Source organism: Mauremys reevesii, linkage group 13 (assembly GCF_016161935.1).
Source record: "Mauremys reevesii isolate NIE-2019 linkage group 13, ASM1616193v1, whole genome shotgun sequence".
NCBI lineage: Eukaryota > Metazoa > Chordata > Testudines > Geoemydidae > Mauremys > Mauremys reevesii.
The window spans coordinates 32,802,005-32,821,654 of NC_052635.1; the positions used below are offsets into that span (position 1 = coordinate 32,802,005).

Sequence of the window (19,650 nt, forward strand, 5' to 3'; positions counted from 1 at the left end):
ATACCTGGACTTGCTCACAGCTGAGTTTTTATAGGGCACCACAATAATTAGTGAATAGCAAATTATTCCATAGCCATCCATCTACTTACTCCAGTAATCTCACAGATCTCCTCTCTCCCTTCCTATTCCTTCCATTCATCCAGAATCAACCTCCTTTCTGGTTACTTTTAGTATAAGAGCTTTCTCCTCTGTTGCAGCTGCATCTGTTCATTTTTATTTCAAAATCTCTCTTCCCCTGCCCTCTATTTCTGAACGATGGTTACTTTGGAATGTCCTGCGTATAGCGTTGGTAGAGATGGCGAGCATAGAAAAGGAAGAATGCGAGAAGATATAGGACTTTCTTCCTTCAGAGCTTGTGCAAAGGCTTTGCAGGCCACTGGACAGGTAAGGGTAAGCCTGGAGTTTGGGTGCACTGGAAAGCTCAGATTCTCAGCCTAGAGGCAAAGCTGCAGGTCCAGCCCAGTTAAAAACCCAGCTGCATTTTAAACCAGAGGCTGTGACATGAAATTCTGCATTTGGTTTTGTATCCTGCAGTGCAGTGTCAGCACAGTTCACCTCACCCTCCGGGCTGCAGTGACTGATGACACCTGCTGCTAGTTCCCCCGGAACACCGCTTGTGAAGATTCTAAATATAAAGGTGAGCTGTGCTCAATCAGAAATTCAGCCCTGTGTACAGGGCCCGCACAAGGCTCAATGCACCACGGAAGATCCACATTAAGGGCTTAATAGGACTTAAAGGGTCCCAAAGGGCTTTGTACAAACCCTGTGCCCTGCGGTGTATTTCACTATCCAGGCAAAGGTTCAAGAGAAGACAGCACCTTCCTGCCCAAACGGCCTGCAACACTGATTTGCTCTGTTCAACTCAGTTCAACTGTTCAGCCCACTTGGCCTCTCCGCTTCATTTGGCTAATAGCCATGCACAGGCATGGCCAGGGACAGGGGCGGCTCTACCTTTTTGGCCGCCCCAAGCAGTCATGCGCGGGAGGCGCCCCGGAGCCGCGGGAGCAGCGGACCTCCCGCGGGCATGACTGCAGAGGGACCGCTGGTCCCGCGTGGCTCGGCTGGACCTCCCGCGGCTGCGGACGGTTCGCGGGTCCGGCGGCTCCGCTTCAGCTGCCGCAGTCATGCCTGCGGGAGGTCCAGCCGAGCCGCAGGACGAGCGCCCCCTCCGCAGTCATGCCTGCGGCAGGTCCAGTCGTCCCGGGGCTCCGGTGGACCTCCCGCAGGCATGACTGCGGCAGGTCCGCCGGCCCAGCCTGCCGCCCCCCCTGGCTGCAGGGGACGGGCCGCTCCTCGGCTCGCAGCGGCAGGATGAGCTGGGGCCCAGCCTTTTGCCGCCCCCTAGATTTTGCCTCCCTAGGCACCAGCTTGTTTTGCTGGTGCCTAGAGCCGCCCCTGGCCAGGGAGCTGTGTGTGCACTATAGGAATGTTTGCACATGCAGTCACAGTGCCTTGTTTATATCTGGAGGCAGCACAGGGGCCAAGTTCTGTGATTTCTGATCCACCCCTTTTCTGTTTCTCTTGAAGGATCACGCCTCCGTCAGTTGCAAGCTCACAGTGGATGCAACTCTGAAGCTTTCTTGGGAAATGTTCCCCTGTTGTTCTTTCCTTTTTCTATCGACTTTTCAGTAATGTACTCGTACTAGAAGAGGTAGTGCATACAGCAAGGAGGGGTGGAGCTGTTATCTGCTTTCCCTTCCCGTGTAGAGTTAGGCAGGGCGGGCATGCTGTGTATCTTGTTTATGTCCACAGGGATGGATGTCCCTTGAATCCTCCTGAGAGATCTCGATGAAACATTCATGGGGATACTCTGCAATCCGCTGCCAAAGGTTCTTCCGCCGCGGTAGGACACTTTCCCATGCCACTCTGGGATCACTTTGGCAGGCACCATTGCAGTAAACAGGCTAGTGGCATACGGGCATGGGTGGCTTTCGGATGCCAGCAGCAGCTGTGCTCTCTGTGCCTTTGTTACCCTCAAGAGTGAGATTTCAGCCAAAACCACCACAACCTGTGGAAAGCAGTGCCAGCATTCAGTGCCATTGCCCAATGCTTGTTTCATGCCACTAAACAAGCAACACACAATTCCTAGCAGGCCCCATAACATCAGGTCCGGGAAGAGCGCAGCCCACTACACCACATTACTGTGGCTGCTGGCTGCAGAGCTCCATATTGAGCTCTTCTAATAGCCCTTGTGACTGGCTGTTAAAACGCAGCAGACAGCCGCTCCACCTCAGTCCTGCCTGGCAGGAGACGATTAATGGCCCTGCACACGTGTGTTACAACAGCCCAGCCCACTGTGGATTTTTCAACTCCAAAATGATGTCTGAGAAGCAGCGCTCCACTGTCTGCAGCTGCTCCGTGAATGCCACCAGCAACTTTGACTAGATTTTTGCTCAATACGTCCCACAGAGAGCACAGCATTTTTGCAAGATCAGAAGTTTTACAACCTTCTGTATCTGCCCCTTCAAGGGAAAGGAGAGGGGCTACCCTCACCACCCAGTAACAACACTTGGAGCAAATGGCTCCAGTGAGGTGATGAATTCAAAGTAGTCAGATTAGGCAGCGAATCCCATAGGGCGAGAGGCTCTCTGCTGCATCACTGAAACTCACCCACCTAGCTGAGATAAGAAGGCAGTAAAGTGCAGACCCCTTATTAGCACTCCATTCCTAAGCCTTGGGCCCCTATCAATTAGAGTCCCCTCTCAAGAGCAGGGAACTCCCATCATTATCCACTCCCCTCACCCTCACAACCCATTTGGGAGACCCTTGGAGTTACCTTATCCAGTCTGCTGGAAAAGCCATAGCACAGCTTATTATGCCCCTCTCTGTCTTTCCTGACAAGCATTTCCCTCTTGTATCCTATCAGGGGTCACCAAGAGTTACCACAAGAGTTTCCTAAAGCAATGCCAGGATGACAGCGCTAGCCTTAGAATGATTTATTGTGGACAACTTGATGTCTCAGGGGATTTAGAGTTTATCTCTAGGACCCTGGTTCAAACCCAGCCCAGCTCCATAGTTAACATCTGTTGGCCATGCAGTGGGCCCTATGTAAAATGGGTTTGGTTTCAGTCTGTTTCATGTCTGCAGTCTCAGCAGTGAGCATCATTAGGCACAAAGACTGAGCTATCGTCTTCTCTGTAGAAGTGGTCCCTCCTGGGCGGGCCTGAGGCACACTGGCAGAACACTCTCAGAGCTGTCAGTAGTAGCACTTATGGCAGACGTGTGCAGGATATAGCAACTGGAAGGAGGTGGGCCTGTGCTGCTCAACCCATATGGTCCTGCAATATCAAGTGCTTCTGTAACACCAACAGACCCAGGTTGTCAGTAGGTGGGATTGAACCTGGGGCCTCTGGAGCTTAGTGCATGAGCCTCTACTGCGCGAGCTAAAAGCCACCCCCTTGTTAGCTAAGGCTGTAGAGCAGACTCATTTTATCTCTCTCTCTCTAAGTGGCCTTGGTGCCACTAGATGGGACAGAACACCACACCCAGGAGGTGTGTGGGTTACACTTCCTCCAGCACTCTGATAGTGCAAGCAAAATATTTACACATGCATCCAACTGCATGCCCAAATCAGATAACTGTGCACCTAACATGGACTATATGGAGCCTTGGAAAATGTGTCCCCAAACACTGGCAACTGAACAACTGATGACTCACGGGGAGGGAGGGAAGTTCCAATTGTCTGGATGTAAAGCACAGCCCTCTCTTTGCCAAATGCAGCTTTGGGGGCCAGCTGAACAGCAATTAGCCTCTGTTTTTGCAGAGATATATGACAGTGCCTGGAAAAGTGGATGTGCATCCATTTTACATAGGCAAACTAGACACTTTGTGAAGTACAACCCAACTTGTCTGCAAAGATCAGGGATCTGCAAGCGCAAAACTGGGAGTTTAAAAATGGAGGCCAGCTTGAGACTGGGTGAAATTTCACCCTCTGGGCCACTGAAGTCAATGGAGTTACAGCAAGGATGAATCAGGCTCCTCTGGGTAGTTGATATGGTCCCTCAGTAATGACCTGCTGCAGGAAGTTGAAAGCTCCAGTCCACTAAGCAACCAAAGGCTTACATGAACATAAATGGTTCCACAGCTCAACAGTCCACGCCCTCTCCAACATTGCCTTGGGAAACCTGGCCTAATCCCCAAATGACTGAGGTGCAGCTATCGACTGCCTCTTCCACAATCAAAGCAATAAAGGAAGTGGCAGGCTGGAGCTATGCTCTGCATTGCACAGAGTCAGGCTGCCAACCAGTTCATAAGTCCCTGTGCTGCAGAGTGGTGCTGGGGAAGAGGGACCAGACCCTGTCTTTCTGTCATCAGGTTTCCAGTGGCCCATCAGAGCTGCCAGTCAGCCGCTGGCAATCACTATCTTCTGGCCTGACATCTGGTTATCAGCTGTGTAAGCAGGGGGTTATTCTCCTAATGAGGAGGGCTCTGCATTTCCCAGCGGAAGAGGGAAGGAGCACAGCCACAGGGCTGTTTTCTCTCACTCTGGTTTGTTGGCATCTGCAGATCAAAGGGTTCCTGAGGCCTCACCAAGAAAGTGGCTTCTACAGCGGGGGAAGGAGGGAATGATCATCAGCAAGGCATTTTGGACAATGACACCTCCCGGGGGTTCTTTCGCCATCCAGTTCTGCCACCAGGTCTGACTCTCCCTAGCAACGTGACTCACTCACATCCACAGGAGACAAGGCTGAGGTCCCAGTCAGGCCTTTGATCTGCAGCTAGATGAAAGTTCACGATTCTGTTCAGGTCACAACTACAGTGCTGGATGGACTCCTGAGACCAGGCCTCAATTTATGGTCCAGAACGGAATGGGAGAGCTGCAGAGGCAGCAAACACAGCCCCTACATAAAAGCACTGCTTGTTGCTTTGTGGCTGATTAAGAACTGACATTGTTGGGCATTTCAATCCCCTGCCCCAGTCTCTGACTGGTAGGGGCTGGGAATGTTGCACTCATCCCCAGGAACACTTCAGATACTAAAAGGCAACCCTGGCAAATAAATCAGGAGTGACACTACGGGAGCTCCAGGAGGGAATCGTAGTCCCAACCCATGCTCTGAGGACAGAAGGATAGTTGCTTTACTCTGAGCTGGAGCACAGAATGTAAATTACAGGGGAAAACTGGAAATGCATGGACAGGAACCACCCCAGCCCCAGAGGAAAACAACAGCTAAAATCCAAGATGATGACTGTGCCCTGCCCCTGCTTTTTAGCTCTTTAATCCAACTGGCCTTCATGTGTCCTAAAACAGAACCACCTAACTGATTATATTAATGAAGGCATTTAACGATTCTGTCAGTTCAGGGCATTTAACAGAAATACTGCTGTGTAAACACGGATTAAGTGTCCCACCACAACACAAAGAGGTTGGGAGTAAGCGGGCAGCACTAATGAACTGCACATTCTTTCCTGTCATCCAAAGCACAGAACAAAAGGCTCTGGCTTTTTCACAGCGGAAAGTCGGCTGAGGAGGAACCATCATGCCATGTAGCCAGAGAGGGGGGAAGAGAGAGAACAGTCTGTGACGATTACAGAGATTTCACTGACAAGACAGATTTTTTTGCCATCATGAAAACTGTTACTAGCAAATCAAAAGTCTCTCCAAAATAGCAGAGTGTGGGGGACTCACTGGCAGCCAAGCTCCTCCCCTTCCCTCCAGCACCTCCCACCCACCAGCGACCCCACTGATCAATTCCTCCCCCTCCCTCCCGGTGCCTCCCACCCACCACAGATCAGCTGTTCCGCGGCATGCAGGAGACGCTGGGAGGGAGGAGGAGGAGGAGTGGGGATGGGTCGCACTCGGGGGAGGAAGCGGAACTGGATGGGAAGAGGCGTGGCGGGGCGAGGGTTTGGGGGAAAGGGTGGAGTGGGGACAGGGCCTGGGACTGAGCAGGGGTTGAGCACCCCTGGGGAAAGTTGGAAGCCGGCACCTGCGGTTTTATCTGCTAATCTCTAGAAGGCACAGGCAAGAACTCAGAGGTCAAATGAGGTCTCTGCAAAACTTCTGCTCTTCTCCATTACTGGATTTAATTTTTGTGGTGGGGAAGGTGGTGATTGTCCTTGATGGAGGTCAAAGCTATGGAGAGTAGCAGAACATATCTGGGCCATCAATGTGTTTCAGCTGATTTCTCCACTGGCAACCCACATAGACCTTCTGACACTGGACAACAGATTCCAAGAGCCACAGCAGGTATATCTCATATTTGAAAAATGGTTCTGACAGCTGCTGTGAGGCACCTGCCAAGAAAAAACCCAGCTCAGATAAAGAACCCAGCTCTGAGGATGAAGAGAAAACCCCAAGATGTCAGTAGGAGCAGGGAATTTCAGAAACTACCCTTGTTTTTAGTTCTCTTGTATTTTCTTCCAATTGTCTGAAGGGAAAGAGCAGGCAGGCATCAGAAATTATTTATTTTTCAGCTGCTACTTTGACAGGTTTCACCTGTCTCCCAGACTCATTTGGATGAGTACAGCCACACTTCACTGGGGAGCACTCTGCTCCTTAAAACATCAAATATTAGGTTTTGCAAACAGTACTGAGGGCAGGTGAGACAAAGATGAGCACAGTTTAAGGAGATGACCTTGAAAAGGGAACCCAACTTTTGCAGATGTGCTTCTCTGACTACATTTAACTGTGGCTGCAAATTCTCCCATTTCAGGGTGAAATCTTCCTCCCCACACTGGCCCCTTCATGCCAGATGGAAGGGCCGGAGCAACATAAAAAGGCCTTAAAAGTCAGGGGACAATTCCTCCATCACAGGCCCTGTGGGTTCCTCTGATGACCCCCCTGCAAGCCCTGGTACAGGAGGCGTGCTGGGGCAGGGCTACAGCCCCATAGTGCTGCACACATTCTGCACTGGGTAATAGCCCACAGGGCAGACCCAGGAGGCTGCTGTAATATGAACAACCCCCAGACTAAGTTACAGCAGGGCCCCTCCAGCCTCTGGATCAGGAGAGAACAAAAGTGGCTTAAAGTTACCTTATCCCCTTCCCCCTGGGCTGTGAGATCTATGCTGTGCCTAGCAGCACAACACAGAATCTCCCCTTGTATGTCTAAGCACTGGAATGCTGCTGCAAATCAGACACTCACACATCTACAATGCTAGCACTGGCACAAGCAGTAAACTGGCTTAAAATTGGAGGTGCAAAATCTGTGCCCACAAAAATAGAGCAGGCCTTTTCAAAACATGACTGATTTGCTATGATACATGTAAAAATTACAGGATCACATATCCCCGCCCCCTCCCAGTATGCATCACCTCTGTTCATGGAACACGGCAACCGTAACCAGTTTAGGGCAGGAGATGAAGAATAATAAACCCATTTGAAAGCATAGAAAAAATGCAATCCCTCTCGTTATCTATAGAAAGCAAAATATTCTTAATGGATAACAACCAGTTTCCCATCATGCGAAGCCAGGAATTGGATGTTCCCTGCCTTCAGCCATAGAGGCAGAGGTGTTCACTCAAATCATGTGCCAGGGAAGGGAGCCAGAAGCATCTTCACTATTAGTGGTTTGTTTCATTTTTCTATCCACAGGTCCTTTCCTGTCAGAGCCCAGGGTCTCTGCCTCTCACTTGCACTCACCCAGCTGCTGTGCTGCTTCTGCAAAGGAGATTAGTTGCACAGGCACCAGAGTGGCTGGGAAACCATAGAACTATTCTCTGCTCCCTGCCCCCTTATAATGACACATGATCAAACCACTGGCATCCTTGTAGCAAGGAGAAGGATTGAATGGCAAAAGGGCAGATTGCTGGTTACTGCAATTCAGGGGAGGGATAAATAATGGTCTTCAGGCACACAGCAGAACTATATTTAGCTTAGACACCTTGAACTGTGGAGGTGGCGAGCACAAGGACAGTGGGGTTGAGATAAACCACAACAAGGGTCAGGAGTGCATTGGGCTGGAATGAACCAAGGAGAAAAAGAGAAATGACGGGTTAATCCCCACCAAATTGGCATGTCTGGTAGTGAACTGGTGACAAATGGACTGTACACAACAATTAGTTCAGGGGTGTTTTTAGCATGCAACAGTCTCATGGGCTATATGCAGCTCAGTAGAATTAGGAGTTCCAAGTTCTCTTTCCTTGAGTCCTGTTCAAGCAGGAAGGTGTGGTAGGGCAGGGTGAGCTGGGCACACCCCCTTGCATCACACTTGAGATGGCATCTCAAGGGCAGGGCCTGCTCTGTTTGGTCACTCAGATTAAGAAGTTGTGGCCTGGTCTTCAGAGGTGCTGAGCACCTATAGTTCATATTGCCTTCAACTGGAGATCTGGGTGCTTAGTGCTCCTACAAATCAGACCCTGAGTGAGATCATAGGGCTCCATCCATGTGCCATGTACTGTTTATAACAGCAAATAAAAAAAAGAAGAGAGTTTTCCAAGCTGCATTCTGTGAAATAACCCCCATCCCACACACAAGTATAATCACAGTTTAAGTGTCCCTTTGGCTGACTTTTCAGCTCCTTTTGGACCAATCCGCAGTCCCCAATGCCATGAGCTGGGCAATCTGAGATCACTTCTGGGCAGATTGTCATGAACAGGGTAGGATGTATATGGTCAAATCCAGGCTCTGCGGTAGGCGGGGCTCTGCTATTCTATCCATCATGTCTAAGCAGTAAAGGAGACTTTATTAATAAACAAAGTCTGACATAGGGTGACCAGATGAGAGGAAGAAAATATCGGGACACATGGTTGGGGGGGGGTCGCCGGCGAAGCAAACCAAAAAAAGCCGAGTACTGCTGGCGGAGCAAAAAAAAAAAAAAAAAAGGAATACCAAAGATCGGTCAGGACGCGGGACAAACACCTAAATATCGGGACGGTCCTGATTTTATTGGGACATCTGGTCACCCTAGTCTCACAGCACCCCACAAGGTAGGTATTATTCACCCCATTTTGCAGATGGAGAAACACCAAGCTCTCAGAACAAGTCATTAGCAGAATCAAAAAAAGAACCCTGGATTCCTGGTTCATAATCTCCTGTTCTAACCCTTTAGACCAGGGGCAGTCAGTAGGCAGACTGTGGGCCAAATCCAGACCCAGACGCTTTTGAACGGACAGCAAAATCTATCTACTTATTATCATTATTGCTATTGCTGTGTGGAAAATGTTTCTCTGGAGTCTGCCCTTTGTCTATACCTTGACCAAAAAATGTGGGTCTTGACAAAAAAAAATGGACTACCCCTCCTTTAGACTATACGCTGTTGCCTTCCAAGCTATGCTATAGGAGGGTGAGAGGAAGCCGCTTATTGGCACATCGAAACAAGTAAAAATTGTAGGGATCTCTCAGCTCCATGACACATAGAGATCTCAGTGTCATTAACATCAACACGATTCAGCCTCTGGAGTACCATGCTCTGAACTACAAAAGATGAGTTCCATAGGAGGCACTGGAAACATCTGAAAGGCATGAAGATACCATGGGAAAAAGCTAATCCCTTCCATTCTCTTTCTCCTCTCTTTCAGACATGCTAGTGCACACTTCAGAAGTACACCTCTTTTATCCTTGCTACACCAATTCAGCAGGAAGGAGAGGGGAGGGGGAAGGAGGAAGGGGAAGGGGAAAGAGAATGTTTTATCCTATCCTTTTTTCCCAATAACCCTTTCGTTGCTGCTAGGACATTATGAGCCAGATCCTCAGCAGGAGAAAACTGGTGGAGCTCCACTGACTTCATCTGAGTTATTCTGATTTATATCAGCTGAGATACTGACTGAAGAAGAAACAGGGGTTGGTTTGTCTGTTTTTAATTGCGTTTGTTTCATTCCCTACATTCAGGTTGCTTTCTGCAGTGGAAAGTACAAACTGCCTCCCATGGCTCAGCTGCTGCCTACAGTACCCAGAGTGATTTGAGGGTTTACCTCTAAAACACTACAGCAGCACAGCTGCAGTGCTTCAGTGTAGACACTCCCTACAGTAACAGGAGGGATTCCTCCATTGGTGTAGTTAATCCACCTCCCCGAGAGGTGGTAACTAGCATTGTCTACACCAGGGGTTAGGTCTGCACAGCTATGCCTGTCAAAGGTGTGGATTTCTCAGGCCCCAAGTTTTCAGTATAGACCAGCCCTGAATCTCTCCCTCATTCTCTATCTGTTGGTTTAACTACGTCAGTCAGAGGGGTGAAAAATCCACACCCCAAGCAGCATAACTGAGTTGACCTAAGTTCTTGTGTAAACAATGCTACATCGATGGAAGAATTCTTCCGTCAACCTAGCTACCGCCTTTCAGGAAAGTGGATTATACTGTCTACAGTGTCTACACTGAACCACTACAGTGGCACCACGGTAGCATTTTAAGCCCTAGTCCTTAACAGTCAGTTTTGCTGGGAACTTTCCCAGACGGGAAGGGAGGACTCTTCTGAGAAGGGAAATCTCTTTAACTAACAGAATGAAGTATTGCCTACCCCAAACATTCAAGCACCATGAGTCAGGCCCCTAAAAAAAATCATGGGATTTAAAAAAGAATAATACAGTTGGGAGTTTTTTCTTTTGCCTTCTGGAAGGGGGCTATCGCTTCACGTTTTCAAGCTTTTCTCCACAACCTGGAGGGCTAGAAACTTTTTTTTTTTAATGAAAGCAGAGATGCCCATGTATTTATACAACTCCACGAGCTGCAGCTTTAAAAACAATGCTGAATATAAGACTCTCAAAAAAAAATCATAACAGTTAGCAACATTGAGAATGGTAATGATTTTCAAAAGGAAAATAAATAAATCTGAGTGCCTCTCACATACACTGTAGCAATACATAAGCACACGGCGCTGATCCCCAGAAACCAGAGGACAGCAATGCTAATTTAGATCTTTTCCCAGTGAGTTCCTTTCCCCACTCCCTTTTGCTCAATTTAGCTGCCTTAGAGCAAAGAAACAACAGTTACCTAAACCACAGGGTACGTCTTCCTGCAGGCAGAGTTTATCTGCATCTGTTGAACCTGAAACAGGCGTAGAACAGGGCAGGACAGGAAACCATACCACACCTCTGAGACAAACGTATTTTCTTGACTCTGAACCCCAAAGCACTGACCCTGAACGCAAACAAGCTGGTGAAAATATGAAAAGCACCTCTTCCCGTTACCTCTTGAGATGGGTGGAGTGCACAATTCAGAGATACCAGATCAATTACAACGCAAAGCAAATAACAGAAAATCCTGCAGGGTACAGAACAAAAGTATTTTGAGTCTGTAGAATGTGGTCTAATATATGCGATGGCACGTGTCCTAACATATCACATTTACACAAATGATAAGATGGAGAAAGACGTCTAGATTCTATCAAAAAAGATTGTATAATACTTTGATCTAAAAATGGGTCAGGTGCAAATACTTACCCTACATGAAACCTGCCTTAGATAGGGACAGTCTAACTTAAAAATCATTCTCATGCCACCACAATACACACAACTGTTGCTCATAGTGACCAGAAAGTATATTCTGTCAAATGTTACAAGTTAGTGATTTGACTTTACAAAGATGGCATGTGGAGCCAAATTTTCATATAAGCTGGGCACAGCATAGCCATATATCCTTGCAATGTCCTGATTTCAGGTACAATTGTGCTAGCTACAAGCATAAGTGAGGGCTCAATGTTTAATGAAGTTCAAGGTGTGTACAGAAATGTGTGTACAATAGGTTACCTACATAACATTTGCAGTGGGAGATGGGGTTCATGCAGTTACAACAGTTCCACTTGCAGATCAGATGTTTACATTGGCAAACTGGCCGAATGAACACGTAAATAACAATGTCTAGCTAACTATTTGTGGGCACCAATATTTGGTTTGCTCTTGGAGTCCTAGTAAATGAGCATGCATGGAATTGCAAATGCATTTCTAAGCCGGCTTTCAGGTCTCCCCTACCAAATATCTGGCCCTTCATAATTGCAATGCTGCAGCTTTGATTAGGGATTTTTGGAACTCAATATACAGAACTCTAACAAACACAGCTTTCTTGTTTTCTTTGAATTCGGTAGTGAATTTTAGTGCTGTTGTAAGATGGACAACGCTGGCGAATGAAGACTTCTCTTTATCCACAGACTAGGTACAGCATGAACAATCAGTTGCACACGTACAAAATGAGAAATGACTGCCTATGAAGGAGTACAGCAGAAAGGGATCTGGGGGTCATAGTGGATCACAAGCTGCATATCAGTCAACCGTGTAACACTGTTTCAAAAAAAGCGAATATCATTCTAGGATGTTTTAGCATGAGTGTTGTAAGCCAGACATGAGTATTAATTCTTTTGCTCTACTCCGCGCTGATTAGATCTCAACTGGAGTATTGTGTCCAGTTCTGGGTGCCATATTTCAGGAAAGATGTGGACAAATTGGAGAACGTCCAGAGAAGAGCAACAAAAATGATTAAAGGGCTAGAAAACATGACCTATGAAGGAAGATTGAAAAAAATGGGTTTGTTTAGTCTGGAAAAGAGAAGACTGATCACAGTTTCCAAGTACATAAAAGGTTGTTGTTACAAGGAGGAGGGAGAAAAATTGTTCTTCTTAACCTCTGAGGCTAGGACAAGAAGCAAGGGACTTAAATTGCAGCAAGGGAGGTTTAGGTTGGACATTAGGAAAAACTTCCAGTCAGGATGGTTAAGCACTGGAATAAATTGCCTAGGGAGGGTGTGGAATCTCAATCATTGGAGATTTTTAAGAGTAGGTTAGACAAACACTTGTCAGGGATGGTCTAGATAATACTTAGTCCTGCCCTGAGTGCAGAGGACTGGACTAGATGACCTCTTGAGGTCCCTTCCAGTCCTATGAGTCTCATAGTCTATGAGTCTATGAGCAAAAGCAGTGCCCAGCCAACATGCCTCAGCCTCAAAGACAATAGCTCATTCTCAATGATCTATTCCATTCTTGGCCTCTCTGATGGGAATGCCAGCAAGGCTGCCATAGTACCAACTGAGATGGTGGGTTTAGAGTGTACTCAGCTGCACACTGGATTGAGATTATCATTCGATTTTCACACAAGCCTTTGATCACAGCTTTTTATTTTCTCACACAGAGCACAGGACCTAGAGAAGCCTTTCCAAATCACAGTGAAGAAAGTTAAATCAGGCAGTAGTGAGGGAACAAATTAATTGAATCTTTTTAGGTTCTGGAGACTCTGAAAATTCTTATGGTTTATGATCTCAGCAGACACCAAGGATAAAATTCTCTCTCTGAAGCCCATTTTATGCCACCAGTGACTTTCACTAAAGTTCCATTAGCCTTTGACATGTTTTCCATTTGATCTCCTATTTGATCAATATTCCTTTAACTACATTGGCATCCTCAGGTTTTCACCTTCTCCCTCTCAAATGCCTCACTGATGGTTTAAAGAGTTGTTGATGGAAACTTTTGGTCCCATCTACACCGCAAATGGCTTTAATGAACTTATACTTGTGTGAGTAAAGTTAAGTTACTCTTGTGTGCAAGTATTTTTAGAGTAGGGTCCTGATCGTCTAATGCTTTACGCTATGGCTATGTCTACAGGGGTAGGCAACCTATGGCACGGGTGCCGAAGGCAGCACGCGAGCTGGTTTTCAGCGGCACTCACACTGCCCGGGTCCTGGCCACCAGTCCGTGGGGCTCTGCATTTTAATTTAATTTTAAATGAAGCTTCTTAAACATTTTAAAAACTTTATTTACTTTACATACGACAATAGTTTAGTTATATATTATAGAGTTATAGAAAGAGACCTTCTAAAAACATTAAAATATATGACTGGCACACGAAACCTTAAATTACAGTGAATAAATGAAGACTCGGCACACCACTTCTGAAAGGTTGCCGACCCCGGTCTACACTATGAACTAATGTGATTCCCAGCTCATGTAGACATAATCATGCTAGCTCTCCTCTGAGCTAGCACACTAAAAACAGCACGTAGCCAAGCTGGCATGGGCAGAAGCAGCATGGGACCAGCCCTACTGAGTACAAACCTGCCTGAACTCCATGGGTATGCATGCAGCGTGGCCAGCCTTTGCTGCTGCTACCACTGCCCAGGCTATCCAGCTACACTACTACTTTCAGTATGCTAGCTAGCCCTGGTGAGCGCTAGCACAAATATGTCTAGGCAAACTGGGAATCACACCTCTAGCTTGTAGTGCAGATGTAGCCTTACATAGCAGGATTCTTGTACATCGCAATACCATGCCTGCTTAGGAGTATGGAGCAGATAGGCAGATAAGAAAGGTGGTACAATGATACACATCCACATTCATGATGAAATCCGTAGCCATCGTTCATTAGTGGGGGATGGCCCAGAAGAAAACTTTGACTTTTTATTCAGGGTGGTAGCCCTTAGTTTAAGGAAATTATGGGCTTTGCAGGCTCAGAAGGATAGTTAAAAGGACATTAAAGGGGTGCTATTGATTTAGGATAGGTTGAAATTCTAGATTTTGTTAAAATAAAATTCCTGCAATTAAAGTGAATAGGAGCATTTTTGTGAGAACTTGGAAAAAATGTGATGACAAGTTGTTGGTTTTATATAAATCTCCCCGTCCAGGATTCTGAAACATAACATAATGCTACCTTCTACAGGAGTTCCAGAAACAAGACAAGACAAGACAGGGACAAAACTGGCTGGAGACTCTTTTCATTGTCCAAAACTCAATTAAATGCAAAAAGTTAACCAACAGCTAATTGGTGAAAAATTCATTAAATATTTTACATCTTGCCAGATTGAATAATCTTAGATTCTAAAGTATTATCAATAACACAGGACATTGGCATTTCACGTATATGATTATTTTGGGTCAGTTACTTTAAAATGAAATATATTTTATTTAGATACATAAATAGTTGAGGCTTGACAACTTAAATCAAATGCCCCTTTCAACGTACATCTTCTTATTCCCCAAGAGAAAAAAATCCAACAGTTTTCCATGGTGACTGTCACAGTTTTTGTTAGGAACCTAAAAAACGCTCCATTCTATAACTTCCTTGATGTCCACTTGACTGAGCCATGGAAGCAAAATAGAGGCCATAGAATCTTTTATACAAAGCAAATAAAGGCTGGGCCTCTGTGTGTATAGGGACCCCCACCTAGCTTAGAGGGAAAAGGTCTCTAAGCACCGAAAAAAACAAAAATCCTTTCCCTTTACTGCTACATGATCATATACAAGTCTTTCTAAAAGAGATAAAAATGCTCTTAGTTACTTTGATTTATTGGCAAATCCATAACATCAAATACCCATGAGATTCCTTTACATTACCAGGGAAGACAAAGAGGTTGCTGGTAGATGGCTGTGTCAACGCTGTGAATAACCCCATAGAATTGTGTTGTTTGCTTTTTAAAACATTGTTTATTGAGAATACTAAATGAGAACTGGGGCTTGAATGGTGAATGTTTAACAGGGGGCACAGACTTCCTCTGCCTAAACTCCTTCTAGGCCCATCTGTGTTGTCCTTATTTAGGAAAAACTCCCACTGACAATTTTGCCTGAATAAAGATGGCAGGATTTAGCCCTCTTGTATTTATCAAACTCATATTTAATGTTAGTAACCAAGAGAACTGTGCTCCCCCTGCCCTTGTGTCTCTCCTCTTAAGCACTGATGGGATCAAGTTGGCCTCAGACAAGGAAAATGAATTTCTGTGGGTTTGCACGGTGAGAATACTACACAGACTTTTGCTCCAATTGGCCAATAACTTCTAATGCATATAGAAATCCACTTGATGGCAATAAAATTCACAGCATCCAGTGAAGCCTAACATGTTCCTCAACAATACTTGAATGTTAACTGGGTACTTAGAAGTCCCTCAGAATGGCAGCAGTTTATGCTCACTTTACACAGGGGAAAATAACTGGTCACACAAAGTGGAGGATCAGACCTATAGATGGGAAGTAGCAGTTCTTAAGCAATACTATCAAAGGACCAAGAAAAAAAAGGAAAAAGGAATAAAGTGCACCAAGGCATTTGTACCTGGGAGCCCAGGGTCATCTCTTGTTTTTAATAGAGCCATAGGGCAAAATCCTTCCCTACAACCCCATGCAATCCCATTGACTCCACAGATCATATTATCCTAGATGTTAAAGATGGAAAAGACTGAATGGGTCACTCCTCCATCCCCTGGGAATCAGTGCAGATTGTTCCCTGCACTAGAGTCACAGTCACAGAGTTTAAGGCCAGAAAGGAACATCAGATCATCTAGTCTGACCTCTTGCATATCACAGGCCACTAAACACCGCTCACTCACCTCCACTCCAAGCCCCACAACCAGAATTAGACCAAAGTATTACAGCGCTCATTTTTTAGTGCTTTGTGCAGCCAAGTATTGAAAGTACCAAGTCACGGAACTTCCACAACTTCCCTGGAGAGGATATTCCACAGCCTAATAGGATATTCATTCCTAATCATCATCCTAATGTTTCACCCCATTACTCCTAGTTTTACCCTCATGCTCCACTACATAATTCTTCTCCCTTGTAGGTGCTCATACCATTCAAATATTTGTAGGGGGCTGCGTAGGGGGTAGCGAGGGCAGAATCTTACCCATAAAAACTAGGCCCATGATTCAGGAAATCATCCTTATTAGGGACAGAACTTAAGCACTTAAACATATGCTTAAAGTTAAGCACATGCTTAAGTGCTTTCCTGAATCAGGGCCTACAGATGGAAAAGACCTCTTAGGTCATCTAATCCATCCTCCAGGCCTGGATTTAAATATCATTACTGCAACTCAAACTTTTCAGTGGGGTAAGATTATATTGTAACAACCAAACCTCCCAAGATAATACCTAAGCCAATCAACACCCAGCAGCCAGTGCAGCACAGAACGGTGGTGAAAGACAGAGACTGCCTGCTGCTCTGTTCTGAAATGTGGAAATGAAATAAAGTGCCTCTATCAGTGTTTTCCCCCTTCTATTACATAAGGCGTAGTAATCGCTACTGCTGTCTTGAAAACCAATGACAATAAATAAATTTGCTATTTCATTTAAATAAATGAAAATCCCACTAATGAGATTGAACAGGCATCTGAACAGGCATTGAACTGTACATGTTGAAGCTAAAATACACTCAGCTGGATCTTGCCAGTGACTGACATTCCAGCCTGCAGATGACAAAATCACAAATTCAGTACTTAGGACAGAGGAGTTTTTCTCTGAGTTTTTTCTTTCGTTATGTCTGGGGCTGGGGGCAGTTTTGCAACTTGTAGCATTTTAGAGAAGCTCGTCAAACTGAAATAGACTTGTGTTTTAAATTAATCAAACTGATTGTATTTGGGAGCTTTACAAATGTACAGACTCTTCCTGTGTTCAACCATTTGTGAGAGAAAAGGAGGATTTAAGTGGGTACCAGCTCATAAAGTAACCACAGTCTTTTCATTTATCTTTTATGTTAGGCAATTTGCCACTTCGGAGATGCTGAAAAACCCTGCAGCCAAACTGATTAAAAAACAACCCACTCCCAACAGACAAACCTGCCAGAAAAAACAACTGAGAAAGGGTTAGATAAGCCAGTTAGATGAGTGCAGAATTTAGGACCTGGCTAGCAATCCACCTGAAAGAAAATTTCTGCCCTTCCCAATCTGTTAGAGGTCTCTGCAGGGATTCCTCCTCCAGCTTTGCATCTTGATCTTCTGCAATCAGTGTATTTAGTCTCTCTCTTTTAATGACATCCGTTATCTAGTGACTTTTAGTGCAGGCTCCTCTGGTTATTTACATGAACGCTCAAGCCCTTTAACTAAGTTACACAGGAGTGTGGTGGCATGTCCAGATTTCTACACTCAGAAAGAATGAAAATGGAGCTTTTACTTCTGAACTTGTCAGAAGATAATTTCAAGGGAAGGGTGTAATTGTCCCCGCATGGACAGACACACCCTGACCCAATCCCATACTTATGTTTAGCGTTAAAGTAAAAACCAGGCAACGAGGGGGAGAGTTTCCATCTGGGTGTAATAGACAGTCACTTCTCAACAACAGCGAAACTAAAGCAAAAGCGAACCTCCCCTGAAAGGGACGCGACTCATTTTTTTACAGGTCCCAGTTATTATCATACAAGACACCAGGCGTGAATCCCGCTCTACCCCGGGCAGGAGAGCAGAGCTCACTGTGACCGTGGGCTACAGAAGGAGGCATGTAGATCACTTTGCATTAAAGGGTTTTCTTACTTTAAAACAAAATTCTGCTGCTAATAGCAATGCTCTTTCCAAAGCGCTCGCATGCCTTCAACCCCCCCCCCACACGCCCACACACACCTCGCCGCCCCCCACCAAACGCATACACCACAGACACGTCCCCTCAAACCCCCGCCCCCACCACACACACACCTCGTCGCCCCCCACCAAACACATACACCAGACACACACACACTCGTGTCCCCCCCAAATCCCCACCCCAACACACACACACACACATGCTCCCCACCACACACACACACCCTTAACTGCACAACCCGCTCAAGTATTGTGAACACGCCTCTGCGTAAACATCACGATAGGCATCCTGTAAAAACCACACCGGCAAAGCTGCAGCGCCAAGTGCCCCCCTGTCCCGGGGACCCACTCGCTGCCCCCCGGAGGAGAGCGCATCCCTCGTGGGCACCGCACAGCAGGGCTGCATAGGAGGCGCCCACCCACGTGCCCCATGGCAGACCCCAGCTTGAAACTACTGTGTCCTCCCAGCTGCCCCGCGCCGGTGCCAGTTGGAGACCGCACCACCCCCCCCCCAGCCCTGCACCCCAGCACTCACCGACTGCAGGAAGCGCAGGGTGCCCACGTAGTCCCGCTCGGTGCTCAGGATCTCGCTGAGGACGCAGAGGCGGAGGCGCAGCTGGCGGTCCGAGTCCTTAGGGCAGCCGGAGGGGTCCGGGGCCGCGGGGCCCCCCGGTGGCTGCGCTTCCATGGTGCTGTCGCCTCCCTAGCCGGCTGCGACCGCGGGTGCCGCCTGCTCTTCCTGCTCCGTGGCCGGCTCAGGCGCCCTCCATCCCCGTGCGGTGCCTGGCGCTGCTGGGCACGGAGCCTCCAGTGCAGCCGCCCCGGGAAGGGGGCGCTCCGTCCGGCTACAAGGTCCGGCTGCCCGGGGGCGCTGGGCTCCGGGACATGGCGGGGACAGCGGCAGCAGCGCGCGGCGCGGGCAGCACTGAATGGAGCGGGGAAAGGGAAGCCCCAGCGCCGAGGGAGGCGGGGAGGGAGGGAAGGAAGGAAGGAGGCGGGCGGAGGAGAGCAGGAGGGGAGAGGGAGGGGGCCAGAGCCCAGCTCCCGAGGCGAGGGCTGCAAGCAGGAGGGGGCAAGGCGCAGCCAGCGGTGCAAGTGCAGGGGAGAGAGAGACACACACACAGAGACTGAAATACACACAACTGGAGCCACAGACAGTTAGTGTCCCCATAGATACACATGGAGCGAAACACACACACAGACTAGCCAGTATATCCACAGAGACGTACAGCGAGAAACACACAAATACACGGACACACACAGATGTACGCAGCTACAGAGAGAAATACACATAGGTAAAGGAATGTGTGCGCGCTCAGAGAAATATATACACACACACACAAAGAAATCTGTACAAACACACACCGAGATAAAAACACACACAAAGAAATATACACACCGAGAGGTACACAGATATGAATGAGGCGAGGGATAAATATATGCACACACACAGATTACAACAAAAATACACACAGACACAAACACATAAATACAAAAGGCAGCACTTAGCGTCCACGTCCA

At 47.1% G+C, this 19,650-nt stretch overlaps 1 protein-coding gene across 2 annotated transcripts in view; it reads right to left on the minus strand.

The window, feature by feature from the left end:
• Positions 1–19,044, minus strand: part of PREX1 (phosphatidylinositol-3,4,5-trisphosphate dependent Rac exchange factor 1) — a 220,565-nt gene extending 201,521 nt beyond the window's left edge. For both annotated transcript variants that reach the window (XM_039498242.1, XM_039498241.1), the window contains exon 1: positions 18,665–19,044. In XM_039498242.1, the coding sequence (XP_039354176.1) occupies positions 18,665–18,817 (153 nt within the window). In that variant the 5' untranslated portion in view covers positions 18,818–19,044. The remainder of the gene's footprint in view (positions 1–18,664) is intronic.
• Positions 19,045–19,650: the final 606 nt, after the last annotated feature.